General features: G+C 40.7%; 1 protein-coding gene across 3 annotated transcripts in view; it reads right to left on the reverse strand.

Annotated features, from left to right (window-relative positions):
- The window catches only part of Ptp36E (protein tyrosine phosphatase 36E), a 125,097-nt gene that overhangs the window by 41,351 nt on the left and 62,102 nt on the right, over nt 1–21,644 (reverse strand). For all 3 annotated transcript variants that reach the window (XM_022082224.2, XM_022082225.2, XM_022082226.2), the window contains exon 2: nt 8,498–8,610. In XM_022082224.2, the coding sequence (XP_021937916.1) occupies nt 8,498–8,610 (113 nt within the window). The remainder of the gene's footprint in view (nt 1–8,497; nt 8,611–21,644) is intronic.

Raw genomic sequence — 21,644 nt, forward strand, 5'->3', positions numbered from 1 at the left:
TAAATACCTAATCCACCATCTACGCCTAGATTAAAGACGGAAACCTCTTTGAGTTATTTTCTGCAAAAAAACCTTATCTCGACCAAAGTTCTATTATAACAAAATACAATATAAAGTGTCGATACTTACCACGTCAGACGTTCGCATGCTGATATTATTGATTTATTTTATTTTTTTATTTGTAGTGTTCTGTCTGACGACAGGTCCATATATTATGAACAGGATCCTTCCAACCTCTTCAGGTTGTCAGGGACCTGCTCATACATATATACATTCTTGGCAGAGATGATCAGAAGTGGTTTGCCATTGCCTTCTTCTGTGTGTGAATGGAGTAATTGTTGGGATGCCACGGAGAAACCGGGGAAGCCTAGACCACGGCCTTGCCCAACACAAGTTATAAATTCGGGCACCGCCGGGAATCGAACCCGAGACCCCAGGATTACAAAGCCAGCGTTCTAACCGCTAGACCACCGTTGAGCCTAGAGAGTATATTACATTGACATAAATGAAACTTAAATTTGTCGAAAACCTTCTATATTTGAGGTGTACTATCTGGTAAATTTCATTTCGTTAATATATCTGAGATATTTTAAAAAAAAATAAGACGAATATATGAATGGAGGAGATTAGAAACTGAAGAACTATTAATTTTCGTCGTAAAATCTGTATTAAAAAATCATTAAGAGCAGACGGACAGTAAATATTAAAATGGAGGAGAATAAGAAGACACGATGGCGGACTTCAGTTCTTTTTATGGTACTATTAGTAACCACGTACAAGACTTCACCGCGTCACAACTCAGAAGACCACAACGGAAATAAATATTTTTGTTTTTTAATTTCGTCTCATATAGAGCTGAGTTGCTATGGCAGAAATTAGCATCAATAGCTCGTAACGTAGAGGAATTCAAAAGTCGAATGTTTACGAAATTAATTATAATTGATGATCCTTTGGCTATTTAATAACACTGCTTCACCTGCAGAGTCTAATAAGACAAGAATATAATCATGAAATTCTTCAAGGGCAAACAAAACTTCCTTTGTATTTATTTAGATATTTGTGTGACTAAAATGTTTCAAATAAAATTCGCAAATATTTTATAAAATACACAAGCTTTTGAAATAAACTAATAAAGATCGATATAAATTTTGTTTGAAGTCTGGGTTGTAATGGATCGATACAAAACAAAAATAAATCCCTTCTGCAAAATGTGACACAGACTCACAAACAAGACATAATATAAAATCACTCGGTAATTTTCGACATCAGACATAGACGGAAAGTTACGAACTTATTAATTTTATTGTATTTCGTGCAAAGGAATAAATAAAAACTCAAGAAAGGAAAGAATAATTTTAGAGTTTGTGTTGTCACGTGTTTTAAAAAGAGATACGTTGCGATATATATCGATTTAAAACCAATAGCTCAAAATTTGGTTAATTTTAGATATCACGGAACAATAACTGCGTACACCAGCAAAAAACAATTATGAACGTTAGGGTCCATATCTCGTGACAAACCAGTCGTTTGTAGAAAAATAATACCAATGTTACACTTCCGTGCACTTATTTGCAGAAATAATTGTCAAAGCGTCCATACTCGGATGTCAAGCGGAAGCAATTCCCGTCATCCACAAAGTATCCAGAATCCAAATCCATATTAGTTCATCTGAAATAGCAGAGAACACAATTTGATCTCTATTATTTCGTCCATTATAAGCTCATGTAAACTGGACGCCACAGAGCACGAAAATGTAATGAGATTATCGAGTCTCGTCGATCCGATGAGCTAATTTTTGTTCCAATTGGATTACCTTAACTCAAAGTGACAGGACGAGTTAGTGTTTGTTTCCAATTACACTGCGTTTGGTCCGTATTCCCTCGAAATGAAACCTCCATATCTCATCTCTGCCTCTATAACCCCGCGTGGGTCTTGGCCGTCTCTTTTGGGGGTTACCTGATCTATTTAGACATTTGATTTGAAGAAGTATTTCAAGACAGATTTGTCACAATTCATTCCATTCAATTTCCATAAGAACGTTAAAAGTGACAATAGTTTTCCAATTAATGCCTTCTCAAGCTTCCTTTAAAAACGGCACAACGCCATCTCTGTACGTCACACAAAGTGTGAGTTTCTACGACAAAGATAAACAAACTTATTCGAAACATTTTCCAATAAAACACAAATCCCAGCGAATAAACTGGAAATACTACGAAACATATTTGAACAATGGCGTGATCTGGACACAGAGGCTAGAAGAAAATCCTCTGCCCCCGTCGGGGATCGAACTCCGGTCGTCCAGTACGTAGTCACTCACTGTACCGACTGAGCTAACCCGGACCTCACAACAGTTTGACAGAAATAGAATAACTCCTTCACGCACAAAAATCATGAAACCAAACGCGACAATGAATTCTTGCAAAAGTATTTCATTGTAGCAACTGATGCACTGATTGAAATCGGTAAGTCCGTAATTTTAACTCTTCTGTCCCCTAATGAGCACTTCTGCGTCCCAAATTTGCTTTTTAAGTCGGTTTGTCTTTGTCCTTGTGAGGAAGACACGCATCGCTCAAGCCCTCATTAAAACGATTTCGATAGAGACGTACGAGGTGCGATCAGAAAGCTTCAAGACTGTGTCAATAGCGGGCGAACCGGACGTAGGACGAGCTTCTGCCGCTAGGGGGTGCGGCCTACGTTCATAGTGAATCAGTGTGCCAGCCGGCATCATCGAATTAGCATTTGTTTCTTAGTTACGGGCGTTTTGGTAGTGCATTACACCGACCCTCCTGCGATTTCGGAATGGCGTGTGCATCAAATTTTGCCAAAGACTCGCCAAAACGGCTACGGAAACCTATGAAATGCTAAAGCAAGCATTTGGGGAGTCCGCAATGGGTCGTGCACAAACTTTTGTGTGGCATTCACGTTTTAAAAATGGCCGAACCTCTGTCGATGATGACGAGCGTTCTGGACGACCATCTTCGAGCACAACGCCCGAAAATGTTACGAATATCGACGTCGTACCATCAACGACTTGTGCGACATTGTTGGGATAGGCTATGGGACCTGTCAGCTGATTCCAAAGGAAGAACTCCACATGCGACGCATCCTGTCTGAGGACCAGAAGCAGAATCGACTTGACTTCTCGTTTGTCAGGAGCTCAAAGATCTTGCAAGAACCGACCCCAACTTCCTTTCTAAGCTCCGTGTGACTTCTTCCTCTTCCCAAAGATGAAAATTCAGCTAAAGGGAAGGAGATTTGAGACGATAGAAGAGATTCAGGCAGAATCGCAGATGGTGCTTGACAGGCTGACAAAGAAAGATTTCCAGGGATGCTTCCAGGCTTGGCAGCGGGGCTGGAATCGTTGTGTTCACTCCCAGGGGAACTACTTCGAGGGTGATGGATGAATTTAATAAGTGAGATAAGTGTACGGGTTTTTATACGCGCAGTCTTGAAACTTTCCGATCGCACCTCGTACATAATTGTTGTTACACTGCGTTTTAAAAGGTACATTGTGTAAATACGGGATTCACATTAAATATCAGAAATTCAATGGTATTTTCTATGTATTGCTAGCGAAAGTTTAATTTCATATTGTGGTAACACTGTGGTAAAGATACCATCATCATCAGCTTTAATATAGCATTTAAATAAAGTTACAATTGTAATTTAAGAAGTTAAAAATATTTTTTTACGATTTATTGTAAAGAATCGATAATTTATGGTCAGAAATATGGCGTTTTGTACTTTCATTCCTGAATAACATTTATCACGATTTTTTTACAGGGAGATAACCAGGTATTTATGGAATCTGATATCGATTTAAGACTTATTGTAATCCCGTGAGGAAATCTTTAGCTCTGTTCCGATTCTGTGAGGATATAATCAGTAAGAAAAATGGTCCTGCTTCACAAGATGAAATAAAAGATCGGAGAGAAAAGTAAAAGATTATCTGTAACCATGGAGACAGGAACACGTAGCAAGATCGATATAGGAGTTTGGGACAAGGTGAGACTCTCTCTCTCGGTACGAGAGGCGCCTGTGACGTAATGCATCATACACAGAGTATTTACAGGAGAGGAGAATAATTACGGCAGATGAAGAGATAAGAGAATGCAATATACATAGAGCTCGGAGTATGGACAGACATTAATTCCAGGTGCAATCAGATCGGGCATTTAAACACAGAGATTCCGACGGACTGACCGACTCATCGGCTGGATCGCCGATTACGCCTGTCAACAAACCAAACAAAAAGTTGACAGTGGAACCACGGTTCCAGAGAATTTGACGTAAATACGTCTATACGGAAAGGAAGTTTATATATTGGCTTTATTCTAAATATTTCCTTTATACTCGCTTTACAATTGAGTAAAGTTTGATTAAGACATTGCTTAATCAACTTGAATTAGTTACGCTTAAGATGGGTCTGTGGTATTTTATTATTTATTTAGTGTTCTGTCTGACGACAGGTCCATATGAACAGGATCCTTCCATCCTTTTCTCGGACTGGGACCTGTTCATATACGTTCTTGGCAGATGATCCAGAAGTGGTTTGCCATTGCCTTCTTCTGTGTGTGAATGGAGTAATTGTTGGGATGCCACGGAGGAAAACTCCGTGTTGCCTAGACCACGGCCTTGCCCAACACAAGTTATAAATTCGGGCACCGCCGGGAATCGAAGCCGAGACCCCAGGATTACAAGGCCAGCGTTCTAACCGCTAGACCACCTCATCTTATTATTATTTAGTGTTCTGTCTGACGACAGGTCCATATGAACAGGATCCTTCTATCTGGGACCTGTTCATATACGTTCTTGGCAGATGATCCAGAAGTGGTTTGCCATTGCCTTCTTCTGTGTGTGAATGGAGTAATTGTTGGGATGCCACGGAGAAACCGGGGAAGCCCCGGAGGAAAACTCCGTGTTGCCTAGACCACGGCCTTGCCCAACACAAGTTATAAATTCGGGCACCGCCGGGAATCGAACCCGAGACCCTCCAGGATTACAAGGCCAGCGTTCTAACCGCTAGACCACCGTGGCGGTTGGGTCTGTGGTAGCTGAATGTAATGTAAAGTAATGAAATGTAATGTAACGTTCCCTAGGTACACTTGTTACACTTTTTCCTTTCACTTTTTCGTTCCCCTTTTTCGTTAACTTTTTTGCCGAATGACCCTTCCTTATAGACGTATTTACGTCAAAAAACTCAAATAAAATAAAATTTAAATCATTGTAATATGATGACGATGTTCTGGGTCGAGTCCTAAAATGATGGCGTTGGAATACATGACAGACCAGGCTTTTAGTGTCAGCAACTATGAGCTGGTACAAACTTTCTTTTGTATTTGTTTCTTAGTTTAGTGGCAGGACTGAAACAGATGAGAATCTCAAAATAACCGTCCTTCGAGTTGAACTACGGACTTTTAAAATAGACCCAATTCACCATGACGTTTTGTTCATTTTACGTTTCAGAAGACGGCGTGTGGATACTACGAAGTTATCGGCGTGGATTATCGTCAACAGAAGAAAAAGGTTTAATTGTCTATTTGTCTTGTTTTGTTGCTAGAAAGCAATTTAATAACTAAATTAAATTAAATCCAATTATTACTGTTCAGACCTTGAAACTCTCGCAAAGTCGGACAGCTATTCTGTGTATGCCTTGTTAGTCACCGTACCAGATGTCTCGCGATTCACAGTTACAGAATCGTTTCTGGTTCCCAAGACGCCAAATAACGTAATCCGTTGAGGGTTATTAAACTCATTTTATGTTCCTATATCATACTCCGAGGTTATGTAACGTCCTATAAGTTGTCTGGAAATATGAATGTTAATTCCGGAAGAAAGTGGTTGTAACTTGCTTTAAAGCCAAATCCCTGAATTGTTTTCAGCGAAGTGAGAAAAGCAACGGAAATCCAGTGTTTTGCTTATTCACGTAATGTCTGTGAATCGCTACGTAGGTCCCCCACTCTTACTCTGTCTCCTTTGCGCAGGCGCGCGGATTAATACATAGCTCCTAGCATCTGACTTCTCACAATTCTTTTAACTGATTGTTGTCCTTGTGTTCGATCGCCCTCAAAACACTCAGCCAAGAACGCCGATGTCATCCCACAATACACCAACACTAATATTTTCATGTTAATTTATTATTAATTATACATATCGCATGTCTTTGGTTACCTTAACCTCATTTTTCAAGAACGTAAACCCCGCAAATATCAAGGGCGGACTACAATTCTTTTCTAGGTAGTACTCATTAATGTGCTGTTCCGTCAGGTTCAATGACTAATACAAAGTCCCTGGTAAAATTATCATTTGCAAATTATTATTAATAATATACGAGACAATAAATTCAAAAACAAATTGTTATAAAAACGGCTTGGTGTATTTTTGTTTTTTAAATTTAGAAGCTCATTCTTATCGAATATGCTAAGCACGTGGCGTCCAGATGACCTGCTTAAGTAGGCTACGTTCAAACTAAATAAAGACTTTACTGGAGACAAACCACTGTTTATATTGGGCGTTACATTCTACGGAGCATATCAACACGGAAGAAAGCAAGGAAAACAGAATAACATCTTGACTTAACAACCACACCCTGTAACATAACGCCTGATAACGTGGCAGGTTAGGGCAACGGTAATTAGCCTCATCGCCCTGATGATTGAGGCAGCAACTACCTCTGAAACGTCGGTAAATTTCAAATAGAATATATCGCGCTACATCCCAGAAGACAGATATCTTGGCAAAGCGTATAACTTCTGATTGGGAGGTGAAAACCTTTGTTGTTTGCCTCCGGCAAATTTAAGCCTTACAAAAGTATAAAGATATTATATGAATAAAATGACCAGCTAATACATAAAATACAGCAAGCCAACATACGATTCATATTCTGAGCCAATTGGATGCAGTTCACACAGTAGCTATCTCCTTGAGAGCAATTCTAATATTATCCCCTCATCTAACTAACTAGATGGCTTACCGAACCCGAAGGTTCATCACCGAATTAACCAAAGCCCTCCACCAGACCCTGTCCTGGGCCAACAAACTCCAGTCTCCTTCAACTCCTATCTCCCATAGACCCCGCCTGACATTATCCTCCCATCTACGTCTAGGTCTCCCCAGCGGTCTCTTCCCCTCAGGCTTTCCAAATAGTGGACCCAATCAACCAGATGGCTTACCGAACCCGAAGGTTCATCACCGAACCAACCAAAGCCCTCCACCGGACCAACAAAATCCAGTCTCCTTCAACTCCTATCTCCCATAGATCCCGCCTGAGATTATCCTCCCATCTACGTCTAGGTCTCCCCAGAGGTCTCTTCCCCTCAGGCTTCCCAAACAGTGGACCCAACCAACCAGATGGCTTACCGAACCCGAAGGTTCATCACCGAAACAACCAAAGCCCTCCACCGGACCCTGTCCTGGGCCAACAAAATCCAGTCTCCTTCAACTCCTATCTCCCATAGATCCCGCCTGAGATTATCCTCCCATCTACGTCTAGGTCTCCCCAGCGGTCTCTTCCCCTCAGGCTTTCCAAATAGTGGACCCAATCAACCAGATGGCTTACCGAACCCGAAGGTTCATCACCGAAACAACCAAAGCCCTCCACCAGACCCTGTCCTGGGCCAACAAACTCCAGTCTCCTTCAACTCCTATCTCCCATAGACCCCGCCTGACATTATCCTCCCATCTACGTCTAGGTCTCCCCAGCGGTCTCTTCCCCTCAGGCTTTCCAAATAGTGGACCCAATCAACCAGATGGCTTACCGAACCCGAAGGTTCATCACCGAACCAACCAAAGCCCTCCACCGGACCAACAAAATCCAGTCTCCTTCAACTCCTATCTCCCATAGATCCCGCCTGAGATTATCCTCCCATCTACGTCTAGGTCTCCCCAGAGGTCTCTTCCCCTCAGGCTTCCCAAATAGTGGACCCAACCAACTAGATGGCTTATGAAACCCGAAGGTTCATCACCGAATTAACCAAAGCCCTCCACCGGTCCCAGTCTCCTTCAACTCCTATCTCCCATAGGTTCCGCCTGAGATTATCCTCCCATCTACGTCTAGGTCCCCCCAGAGGTCTCTTTCCCTCAGGCTTCCCAACCAACACCTGGGGCACACCTCTCATCTACATCTAGCTCTCACAAATAGCCTATTTCCTTCAGTATTTCGGAAAACAGGTTTGTAAACATTTCTCATCTCTTCCATGCGTGTTACATGCACCGCCAATCTCACCACCCTTAATTTTACAACTCTAAGAGTAAATTGTAAAAAAATAAAAATTACTATATTCGTTGTTATGTAATTCTCTCCAGTCCTCACTCTTATCCAAATATTCTCTCAGAAATTTTGAATCAAATGCTCCCTATCTCGCTGACTTATTTATTAACCGCCAATCAGGTTAATCGATTAAATGACTGATATTTTGGTGTCTGAGCACTGGAACTTCCGATTCTACTGACAGGAAGTGGGATTTGGAAGTAGGAGCAGCACAAAACTACAACTCACCTGGAACTCAACTTTGTAAAGGACCTGGAACTTCCGGCGGAGGTCACAGAGCTTCGTATAGTTCTTAAGGTCTATCGGCTTGTCAGGAATCGTGGACTTTACACCATTTTCCTCTGCAAAGACAAAGAAGATTGGCCAAAATACTAAAATAATTATCAATATATTATTCGACCAATCGACTGACTAATCAGTAAATTAATCGAATAATAAAAATAACTCTTACAAACGTAAATTTGAATTAATTTAAATGTTTCAGTAAATTAATTAATATGAAAACAATTATAAATCGCAGTCTAACAAAGCAGAGTCCATCTTGAGAAGACTACAGTCGCTCAGCTGTTCAAAAAAATTCCTGAGGGTACATTACGATGTTAACACGAATCCGTCACCAAATCCTAAGCCAGATAAGCCCAATCCATGACCTCGCAATCTATTAGGACCTATTATAATGTTATTCTTCTGTCTACTACTAGGTCTTTCAAGTTCTCTTCACTTTCCGACTGAAATGTTATAGGCCGTCTCATCTCTCTGATATGTGCTACCAGTACCACACACCCCAACGTCTCTGATTTTATCATCCTAAAAATGTTTGCTGGATTACAAATAATGTAGCATCCTCCCTATGTTCCTTTTATCTTCCTGTGGATTCCTCTCCTTTTTTTTTAGTGTTCTATCTGACGACAGGTCCATATGAACAGGATCCTTCCATCCTTTTCTCTGACTGGGACCTGTTCATATACGTTCTTGGCAGATGATCCAGAAGTGGTTTGCCATTGCCTTCTTCTGTGTGTGAATGGAGTAATTGTTGGGATGCCACGGAGAAAAACTCCGTGTTGCCTATACCACGGCCTTGCCCAACACAAGTTATAAATTCGGGCACCGCCGGGAATCGAACCCGAGACCCCAGGATTACAAGGCCAGCGTTCTAACCGCTAGACCACCTCATCTTATTATTATTTAGTGTTCTGTCTGACGACAGGTCCATATGAACAGGATCCTTCCATCCTTTTCTCGGACTGGGACCTGTTCATATACGTTCTTGGCAGATGATCCAGAAGTGGTTTGCCATTGCCTTCTTCTGTGTGTGAATGGAGTAATTGTTGGGATGCCACGGAGGAAAACTCCGTGTTGCCTAGACCACGGCCTTGCCCAACACAAGTTATAAATTCGGGCACCGCCGGGAATCGAACCCGGGACCCCAGGATTCTGAAGCACCCTCAAGGAATTTATTAGCTACTTTTGTGGAATGTTTTGTGCGGCAATCACATCTCGAGAGATAAATTTTATCCGCGCTTACTTCTGACCGAAGTCTTTGCTAACGTCTGAAAGAGATTCTGTCCTATTCCATTATTTCATGCAACCGCTATTTTATTCTCTAAAAATAATTAATGCATCAACGTTGCGTATTTTTCGAAGATTTAATACCAAACATTGTTGTAAGACCCTATATTAAGTGACACACCTCACAAGTCCGTTCCTCCGCCATGTTGGTGATTTCGATTTAAAAAAATTGAAAGTATCAGGACAGGTTAGCCTTCAATGACATAATGCCCATGCCAAATTTAATAAAAAACCGTTAAGCGAAACTAGGATTAAATCGCGTTGGCAGACAGACATGGTCGTTACCATGGTTTCAATGTTTACCATAGTTACCTTGACACCATGGCTAATTTTATCACAATGATTTCCATGGTCCATGTATGGCGCGTTCTTAGGATGCCAAAGGAGGAGACGGCCTCCAGATATGAAGGGTAACCTCCAAGGGTTGGTCTTCCTGCTCGAAGGTTGGGCGTGGGGCTTACAACTCATCACCGTAAAAACAATAACTTGTTACGAAATGTTTCACAGGGCCTCGGAGTGGGATAGTCTGTGGAACGATCAAAGCTAAGGAATATTTGAAGACCTCGACGTAGGTGAGAGAATAATATTAAAATGGATCTTAGACAAATAGGATGGGGTGGTATGGACTGGATCCATCTGACTCAGGATAGGGACCAGTGGCGAGCTCTTGTGAACAAAATAATAAACCTTCGAGTTCAATAACATTTTAGGAATTTCTTGAGTGGGTAAGCGACTGTTAGCTTCGCAGGAAGGACTCAGCTTCATGTAATAAGTAGTACGTATGATTTCCATGGTTAACCTTGATTTCTACGGTGAGTTTGGTCACCTTGGCTACTGTCGTTTCCTTCTTACTCCTGTTTTCGTGGATACTGACTTGGTTACCATGGTTTCCATAATTATACAGGGCTAGTCTAAATGATGTTCCCGATTTGAAACACATGTTACTCACGTTTAATGAAATTCAGATGCACAAAATTGGTATCGATGGAAAGAGAAACTCTCCAAGTTTATGTTGGTATACTTCGCGTAGTAACACTGTTCGCCGCCAGGGGCGATATGAGAGAAAATGGCTGCCATCGAAGACAGGGGAGCCTTTTGTGTCCTGGATTTCCACGTTCACCGGTCTGTTATTAGTGTGCAACGGCATTTTCGAACCAAGTATGCGGCAGATCCACCCAGTGGGCGTACAATTCGTAAGTGGTATTCCGAATTTAAGAAAAGGGACTGCATCTGTAAGAGAAAGTCAACTGGCCGCCCGTCAGTAAGCGAGGAAACAGTGCTGGGAGGAACTCGACTACAGGCTAGACGTGTGCCGAGTTACCAAGGGGGCTCACATTGAACACCTGTTATGTACTAAAACAAAACTTGGAGAGTTTCTCTTTCCATCGGTACCAATCTTGTGCATATGAATTTTATTAAACGTGAGTACCATGTCTTTCAAATCGGGAACATCATTTAGACTAGCTCTGTATATACTTTCGTTATCATTGTTGCTGTGGTTACCTTGATTACGATGGCTACCATTGTTGCCTTGCTTACAATGTTTAGTTGCTGAATACTCAAAGTTGTATCTGTTAAAATGTCTTCTAACATGTTATTTACAGCCTAGCCTATCGTATGATGACCTAACCTAGACTTACCTACCTTAATATGGACTAATTCAGTCTAACGTAACACATTTTAGCCTAGCCTAATTATGAAAGTCTTCCCTAAACTACCATAGTTAAATTAGCCTAGCTACACCTAACCTTATCCACCTTACCCTGGTCCAGAGTAACCCAGCTTAACATATTCTACCTTAACCTAACCTAACCTCGATCTCGCCTGACTTACACTATCCATATCCGTCATGTTGGCGTTACTAACTGAAGGTTAAAAGTACAATTGAACAACGTAAAAACCAGTCACATAACCTCAGCTGCCAGCCCCATATGACAAGACGAATGGGTGAACAGACAGACATGGCCGTCCTTGTGTGTTTCCAACGCCGAAGACTCGCGTTTATAAAGTTACGTCATGTGGAAAGAGACGGATTGACAGACAGACATGGCCAGCCCTGAAACGTATTCTTCCTTTTGATAAACTTCGTGCAAAGAAGGCGGTAAACCCAGCGAAACACAGACTCAAGCTGAACATAACAAAAACTGGTCACTAACCCATACTTGAGCCGAGATAAAGCAGACACACAGACGCGCATGCGCGGGAAGAGAACCTAAGGCCAATGCCGCCTTTACTGACGTAAATGCTTCTGAATCGAGGAACGCTTCGTCGAATACATTACGGGATATTTTGAAGAACCCCAACGACCCGCACGGAATTATAAATCGACACCGGAGAATAAAACTCGAGTCTGCCTGTGACGGAGACCGTGCCACATTTCACAAGCACAATGACCACAATTGAATGTCAGAGGTGGGAGGGAGAACGATTTAAGTCAATCAGCCATTTCAGAAAGTGTTAAAGTACATAAATCTCAGTTTTCGACAAATGAAGGAAAGCTTTTTTCCTTTGTTTTACCATAATATTAATTATTCAGTATTATATGATCTTTTAAGGCCATTTCATAGAATTTTAGTTGATTTGAATAATATTCTTTGTATCGTATACTCGTTTAAAAAAAATCACTAATGCCATTTCTGCACTTACTGAGAAAATTAAATTTTATTTTTTTGAATTTTATTCGAAGAAACATAATCACGTGTATAGAATCATGTCAGAATGTTAATCTTTTGAAAGATTTAGACAAATACTGAGAGTTTTAAATCAAATTAGGGTTATATATCCGTTACAGTTCTTGCTTAACGTCATATTTGCGTCATCATACGTCGCGTTTAGTACTGGCCACTGTCTCTTTAAGAAGCCTCGTGTTCTGAAATGATGTTATTTTGTTACTTTTCTAAAGTCGTCAATATTATCCCTATTGATCGGGACTCCGTTTCCTACATACGACGGATTGACTGATGACGGCAAAAATACGGTTTTTACATTCCTGGAGATGTTATTCACTATGCTACCTACAGTCCGCAGACCAGGAGAAAATCCCTGCTAGGAATTCGATATACGCGCATGCGCGAGATTTCGCGGTGAGTGACGACCCATCCTAAAAGCATTCGTTCCACAACCACTGAACGAACAACAGACGACAGGCTTTCACGTGTTCTAATGGGTACAGCTTTAAGATTACCTCACAGAGGCACAGCGATTTAATCTAGAATATTATCGCAACACCCACAGAACACATTAGAGGTGCGCTCACTACACGCTACTCTTAACTGCTTGATGTTTTCAGTCTGTGTAGTAGCGTAAAACTGTGACGTATCACACTTCCCACCAATAGCAGCCCTCTAGTCCACCTGGCAGTAAACATCCCCCCCGCACCGACCAGGGATTTTCTCGTCATTTGTGGACAGTACTGACAGTTTATCTCTTACAGTATTTTGGCCACCACAGGTTGAAGTCAATTACGTCATCAGTTCTTACCATTTCAACGACATAATTCTTGCATGACCGTGCAACAGTCTCTGCGTGTTGTCGTAGCACATGCAACCTATTCACCTCATCACAAAAAGTTTCATAAAACCTAGACGAAGTGCCCTCTGACAGGGAAGAAATTCTCGATAAGTTCCAACCCCTCTTGTAATTTCAGAAGTCAATAAGAATCTGATAAATCTGTGTTTTCTTTTTCTGAGACACGTCTATATTTAAAGTACAGAAAATTTTATCTAACTCATTTTTTAAAAAAAAATTATAACTCACGCCCTTCCTGAAATAACCAACTCACTTCCACAGCAATGATTTAATGAAAGGGAGAGCATAATAAATACGTAAACTGAATTCAGCGTTCGGTTGATAATCTGCTGGTACTGGCCTACTTGTTTACACAGTTCATCAGTGACGAAGCCCTTCCAGCAATGTAAAACCGAACCACAGAACTGTGTTTCATTAGCACCCAGACTAAAGAGCTTCTCTGTGTTTTGAAACTGTTACACCGTCTCTTTGATACTGAACGTAATTGAAGCAAAAAAAGGCTTAAATGAAAGCGAGACGCAACATTTGCCTATTTTATTACACTCTCGAACGTATCTGGCCGTGTCAACAAACACAAATTTCCCAACATGAAACGATATGGCTTTTACGTCAGGTTGGCAGTCCGTCTATACACAAATTACTGAAAATAGTTTCGACGTCTTTTTAAGAATCCACCTAAACTAGTTATCTTCAGGTGGTTCTCTTTTTGAGTTTGAAACTAACAGATGACTGCTGATTTGTACACACACTTTCTGTTGTCATCATGTTACGAACTGTGTCTTAAACAGTGTACAGTTCGCGACTCTAATCTTGAGACTTGCAATGAATTCTGGGAGTCCAAACCATTAAAGGCTGGACAGACATCAGGTATCAGACTATTTTTTTTTTATTTATTTAGTGTTCTGTCTGACGACAGGTCCATATGAACAGGATCCTTCCATCCTTCCATCCTTTCCTCGGACTGGGACCTGTTCATATACGTTCTTGGCAGATGATCCAGAAGTGGTTTGCCATTGCCTTCTTCTGTGTGTGAATGGAGTAATTGTTGGGATGCCACGGAGAAATCGGGGAAGCCCCCGGAGGAAAACTCCGTGTTGCCTAGACCACGGCCTTGCCCAACACAAGTTATAAATTCGGGCACCGCCGGGAATCTAACCCGAGACCCCAGGATTACAAGGCCAGCGTTCTAACCGCTAGACCACCTCATCTTATTATTATTTAGTGTTCTGTCTGACGACAGGTCCATATGAACAGGATCCTTCCATCCTTTTCTCGGACTGGGACCTGTTCATATACGTTCTTGGCAGAAGATCCAGAAGTGGTTTGCCATTGCCTTCTTCTGTGTGTGAATGGAGTAATTGTTGGGATGCCACGGAGGAAAACTCCGTGTTGCCTAGACCACGGCCTTGCCCAACACAAGTTATAAATTCGGGCACCACCGGGAATCGAACCCGACACCCCCAGGATTACAAGGCCAGCGTTCTGACCGCTGGACCACCGTAGCGGCTTATCAGACTACTACCTAAGTAAAAACATTGACTACTTACTCTATAGTGGCTGTGTAAGCTCCATGTCAGTGTCTTCATCAGGCGTAGTAACATTGTACTCATTGACAGTTTCACTGTTGTCACAGTCATTTTGAGAGTTGGTATCACTGTAACTGCCAGGATCGAAATTAATGACAATACGGTCTGTCACATCTGGAAGGATGCCGTCTCTTTGGCAATATCGGCTTTCGACTGTTTCCGCGTGTCTACAAAACCCTTCCCAGTCTTCCTTTGTCACAAGTGTCACTGTATCTTTCGTCGCTTGTACTAGATACAAACACAATTACTTCAGTTCAGTTCACCTGAGCACTACACAAGCAGACTAGTGGCCAACGTGTTCTGAACTGAGGCCATACTACTATACTGCATAGCAGAAGCCATGTTTCCTCCTTCTCCCTTCACCCCACTTCCTCACCCCGCAGGTCTAAAGATTAGAGTCGCGAACCGTGTGAATGTAGTTACCGGTGGGTAGCTTAGACGAGTTCAGCTGTCAACCTGAGGTTCAACACAGTACAGCACAGAACAAAGTCAACCTTATTGATTTCTTCCTTCGATTACGCATTCTTAATTTAATAACTTTCTGTTATATTTTATTCATTTCGTCTTATTAATTTCTTTCGTTTGAAGGGGCTACTTAAATTCGCCATATACTGTTTTTATTATACCAATAGTTCGTCTGAAATTAATACTAAATTGTATTCACACTTTTACGAAAGCTTTAATAAGACGAGTATTTGTTATCGATACATCGAACAGCGAGTTTTTTTTTGTGTAGCTGGCTTCATATAACATCTCGTAATCAGCTTTAAAATAAAATTTATTCAATATAAATTGCATTGTATATAGGCCTATAATTTCTCGTACGAGTGAGTTCCACTTATTATATTAATTTTGCAATCAAACGCAAAGGAATTCCATTAAATATCACAAACCAAGTCTTGTCCAATGAAACAGAATCTTCTAGAAGTGACCAGAAAATTCACTGCTTTCACTGAACCCGAAATATTAATGCCGTAATTATAACAGCCCACAACTGGTCTCGATCCTGAGTCGTTTAAAGTCAGTCCACATTTCCACGCACTATTTATTCAATACCCACCTCCACTCTCATCCACGCCTAGATCTACGTCATCACTTTCTTTCGAGATTAGTCGATAAATATTCTTAATTAATTACGTACTTGTCTCGGACATCTTATCCTTCTTGGTTTGTTAACCCTAATAATATCTTGTGAAAGTTACAAATTATGAAATTCCTCACTATGCAATTTTGACGTACTTTTGTTAATTTCTCTCTGTTAGATGCAAATAATTTTATATTCAGTACTTCAATGAATGTTATTCGTTTTACATCCGTATGTGTAAAACAGCAGGTAAATCAGTGTTTTACGATTTCATCTTTTAATCTTTTAGGTATGAGACTCGACGATAAAATATATTGTATTAAATGATAGCATTTCCCGAATTAAATCTGCTCTCCATACCTTCGTTAAGTGCAGTTTTAATTTGTCCATACGTCTCCATGGCGTGATGCATAGTTAAACAACAGGGATACTGTCATTCTAAAGTATCTGTATTGACTGTGACACATTTTCACAGAAATTTTATTTCGTTAAGCTCGACTTCAGGTTTTCACGGTGACGAGAATGAAGGTCGCCCCGATCATGTAAACTGTGAACTTGGAACCAGATTACACAGCGCATGCGCGAGGTGCGATGTACAGCGAGCACAGAAGTTTCTACGCTGAGGCTGACACGCGTTATTTAATTCAGTTAGTCCCGAGAGGATGTTCCCAACTGCTGCACGTAACAAAATTACAAACTGATGTTCCTCTGTATCAGGCACGTCAAACTTAATTTCCACTGAGAACCTCTTAAAAGATGCGTCTTGTACTGGGGGACCGTCAGTCGGATGAAGGAAATCGTAACAGCCTGATTTTACTAATTCCAGGCTGAAGCTTCAGATATGAGGGGGTGAGAATGATAAAAACAGAAGCCACACATACAGCTGCATACAGTTTACTTCTACGCCACCAGAGGGGCCTAATATCAAAGCAGTCTAAGACTCAGAGGAGTGAGGTGAATTTCTTCACGCTAACCTTGGAGACACACCTAATGCGACAGAGACGTGTACTACAAGAAACTGGCAGCTAGCGGGAAACAGCTGTTTGCTTCGTCGACTAATAAAGACGAATACGCAAGCTGAGATTAATTTTCAGACGAAGATTTTGATCTAAGTGGATCAAGTTGTTCACCGTCTGACGTCTTTCCAACTGGAAGCGATGCGACAAGGTTATTTAGGACCATATATAACAGATTAATTATATTTCGTCATAGGTCGATGTCATTCTTAGTAGTGATATTTAATTAAATATCATTTTCTGTCAGTGCCAATGTATTTATAAAGTTGATACCGAACGTTGTGGTCGTGTGGTTAGCACTCCTGCTTCAAAGTCGGGAGGTCCCGGTTTCAAATCTCGGCCCGGAAACCGACTATCCCGACTGGGTCGTTCGTGATTTTCCTCAGTTCCCCCCCCCCCAGAAGATTGTACCATAAAATTAGGCCACGATAGCTTCCTTACACATCCTTTCCAAAACATTCGACGCTATATAATCCTTTTTAACAAACTAGGTATAAGCAATTACTACATGGTACATAAACATATGTAAATATATAATCAGCATAATATGTAACCTTGTTTTATATCTTATTGATAGGAAAATATTCTTATTATAATAATTTATACCGAACACAAAATCTTAAATAATTACAAATAATAGTATCTGCATTTATTTCTATACAAACCAACTTCCTGCAGTCTAAAATTATTCAACGTCATCAGTTAGGTAATTTATATATTCAAATTATCAATAGACACATGAAAAAGCAACACAGGATATAAATCTTATTATTTTTATAACAACACGGTTCCTATAAACCTAGCCCCCCTCCAATCAATTTGCACATTCATCACCCTGATTACGGAGGCAGTATGACCTCTGAAACGTCGCTAAACATCGACCAGACTACACAGCGCAACAACCCAGAAGGCAGAAATCTTCATCGCCCTGATGATGGAGACAGTATGGCCTCCGAAACGTTGGTAAACATCTACCAGAATACACAGCGCAACAACCCAGAAGACAGAACTCTTCATCGCCCTGATGATGGAGGCAGTATGACCTCTGAAACGTTGGTTAACATCGACCAGTCTACACAGCGCAACAACCCAGAAGAGAGAAATCTTCATCGCCCTGATGATGGAGGCAGTATGACCTCCGAAACGTTGGTAAACATCGACCAGACTACACAGCGCAACAACCCAGAAGACAGAAGTCTTCATACTCTGATGACGGAGGCAGTATGACCTCTGAAACGTTGGTAAACATCTACCAGACTACACAGCGCAACAACCCAGAAGACAGAAATCTTCATACTCATCGCCCTGATGATGGAGACAGTATGACCTCTGAAACGTTGGTAAACATCGACCAGACTACACAGCGCAACAACGCAGAAGACAGGAATCTTTATTTACAAAAGTTTACGAAATGGTGTAATTTTAAAAAACTCCTTCGGGGGACCTCCAGTGCCCTTTAAATAGTTAACACCCTGTATATAAACAGATGTATGAACTATAAATACTACTTACACGCCTTTACACAGTTTCCGTTGGTAAATGCCACTGTCCAGATACTTTAAATGTGTCAGACATAACCTCAAAGATTTATACCTTAGCAATGTTCGTAATTTTTTAAATATACAATTTAAATCCCAAAAAAAACATTACTAAGATCATGATTTGTACCCTTCTCCAAATACTTTTAGGATGATCAAATACATAAAGACGAGATGGGAGAACATGTAGCACGATGGGGGACCAGTGGTGGGCTTTTGTGAATACAGCGATAAACCTTTGAACAGCTCAGCGGCTGTTAATTACTCAACAAAGATAATTTATGGCCTAGCACCAGAGTAAATTTAAAACTCCTATTTTCAGCAGTTAATTTAAAGTTTTCAAATGAGAAGGTAAACATACTTTTTACGCTGCCAATATGTCGTTATATTTTATTCTCAAAAACATAAAATACCTTAACACACGACGCAAGGTGCTTGAAAATGTTCGTATTATAAGTCGTAGGGAATCAATCACTATGTGTGAGATTTTACACCCTTACGGCAATTAAGATATAAATTATTGACATCTGGGCTGTAACACTGTGTAGTCTTGCAGGTGGTTATCAACATTTCAGAGGAACGTTACGTCTTCATCTTCAGGGAACAAGTCCATCGACATTATCATTATAAATGAATTTATAACATGTGTTGGGCAAGGCCGTGGTCTAGGCAACACGGAGTTTTCCTCCGGGGGCTTCCCCGGTTTCTCTCCATTCACACACAGAAGAAGGCAATGGCAAACCACTTCTGGATCATCTGCCAAGAACGTATATGAACAGGTCCCAGTCCGAGAAAAGGATGGAAGGATCCTGTTCGTATGGACCTGTCGTGAGACAGAACACTAAATAATAATAAGATGAGGTGGTCTAGCGGTTAGAACGCTGGCCTTGTAATCCTGGGGTCTCGGGTTCGATTTCCGGCGGTGCCCGAATTTATAACTTGTGTTGGGCAAGGCCGTGGTCTAGGCAACACGGAGTTTTCCTCCGTGGCATCCCAACAATTACTCCATTCACACACAGAAGAAGGCAATGGCAAACCACTTCTGGATCATCTGCCAAGAACGTATATGAACAGGTCCCAGTCCGAGAAAAGGATCGAAGGATCCTGTTCATATGGACCTGTCGTCAGACAGAACACTAAATAAATAAATAATAATAATAATAATAATAATAGTGTTCTCTAATACAGTGGTATTCAACCTGGGGTACGCGTACCCCCGAGGATACGTGAAATTTAAAACAAAGTTTTATGATAAACACTGAATAATCAGTAATGTAATTTATTTAATTTATTTTAGATGTAGATTATATACTATGTATAACTTGAATTATACACCAACAACTTTGGGGGTACAAAGTTGAAGAGAAATTATATCTGGGGGTACGCGAACAAAAAAGGTTGAATACCACTGCTCTAATAGAATGACGAATTTATTAAATCTCACGCTTCCGATGGTTCAAACTATATTTGGCCTCTGGAGAAATGCACATACAAACTGACTTAATAACAAAACAAAGCTAAACTACATTTTGAATAGAGAAATCATGTTAGGAAAGTCGTAATTGTTTTATGAACATTTTAAAACCATGATTGATAATTGATTTTGTTTTTTTTTCGAAACTTTTATATGATATTTAGTTAGCTTTAGAATGAGTACTACATTTTAATATTGAGAATTCTGTTCTCACTGGTAATTAAAGGTTTGGGTCTGCACAGTATTACTCGTGTTATCAAAATTCCACTTTCTGGCGAACAGTAAGCAACTCTAACCGCTATTTCCTCTGCATCTCCGTCTACACGAAGTGGACAAAGGGGCGGAATAGGAAATTGATAAACTGCAGGAAAGCGACGTTTTGTCTGCATTACTGTAGCAGTAACATTCCACAGAGATGACACCCAAGCGCTCTGTCTGTCTGCCTTGTACGTAATCTCTGACCAGTCTCAATGCTTCCGATTAAACTCGGCGCATATTGAACTTTAAAAAAAAATCACCGGTTGTACAGTCAACTTTTATGTAATAGGATTTTAGTCCGAAGACGGCTACCTTATGAGTTGTAGCGCCGTGTATTCTGGTAGAAGTTTTCTAACGTTTCAGAGGTCCTTGCTGCCTTCACCATCAGGGCTAACTAAGGGCGGACACCGTCTCTTGCTGAATATTAAAGAACGCCTTGAAACTAAAACGGAGGTGTACTTACACTTGCGAGAATATAAGTAAGCTACGCGCGTGAAATCGTTCTTATATACAGGAACCGGTCAGTCAAGGCAAAGTCTTGGCCGGACCAATAGGGAGCAGGGTCAGGATCACGTGAGGGCCTTGGAGCCAATCAGAGAGACAGAGTTTTATGTTGTTTGCTCCTCTGAATAGTTACATTTAATGAAAGATTCAAACAACTTACTGATAAACAAATTTAAGTTTATTTTCACTCAGTGTGTTAAGAAACCCGGATGTTAAATACCGCAGATACAAAAGCCAGCCATTGTCTGGCCCACACCCTCATATACTATTTCTAAAAAGCCACTTCGTATTAATTTTCCATCTACGTCTACGTCTTTCAGGTGGGCTGTTTCCTTTAAGTCTTCAGACTAAAACCCTGCGTGCATTTTCATATCTCCTTTGTCCCTCTTATCTGAATCTTACCCACAAGAACAAGCTAATGAAAACCTTACGATTATTTATAAACTATATAAGCCCTCCTTATAGACACGCCACAAACACATTGGCTCTAAAACTCAGCTAGCAACAAATTCCAGACAAATTAATGATACCTAATTTTCTACCATATTCTCAAACGGCATTGACTACTACTAGGAATTAGGTATATCATAGATTAATTACGTAATTTTAAATTTTTATTTTGTTCGATTTCAACTGCTTTTAATTCCGAATATTGCAGCCATTAGCAATTCGTTATTAAACATATTATAAACGAATTACGCCTTGTTCGAACAAAGTCATCATCAGAGACTTCTAGCGACCTGTTAATTAATATAAGTTGTTTATTTTAAGTGGTTACCAACGTTTCGGAGGAACATGTCACCTACATCTTCGGGTAT

Source organism: Zootermopsis nevadensis, unplaced genomic scaffold, assembly GCF_977971745.1.
Source record: "Zootermopsis nevadensis isolate Lab colony 2312 unplaced genomic scaffold, Znev_1.0 Znev_ptg000016l, whole genome shotgun sequence".
NCBI classification, from domain to species: Eukaryota; Metazoa; Arthropoda; class Insecta; order Blattodea; family Termopsidae; genus Zootermopsis; species Zootermopsis nevadensis.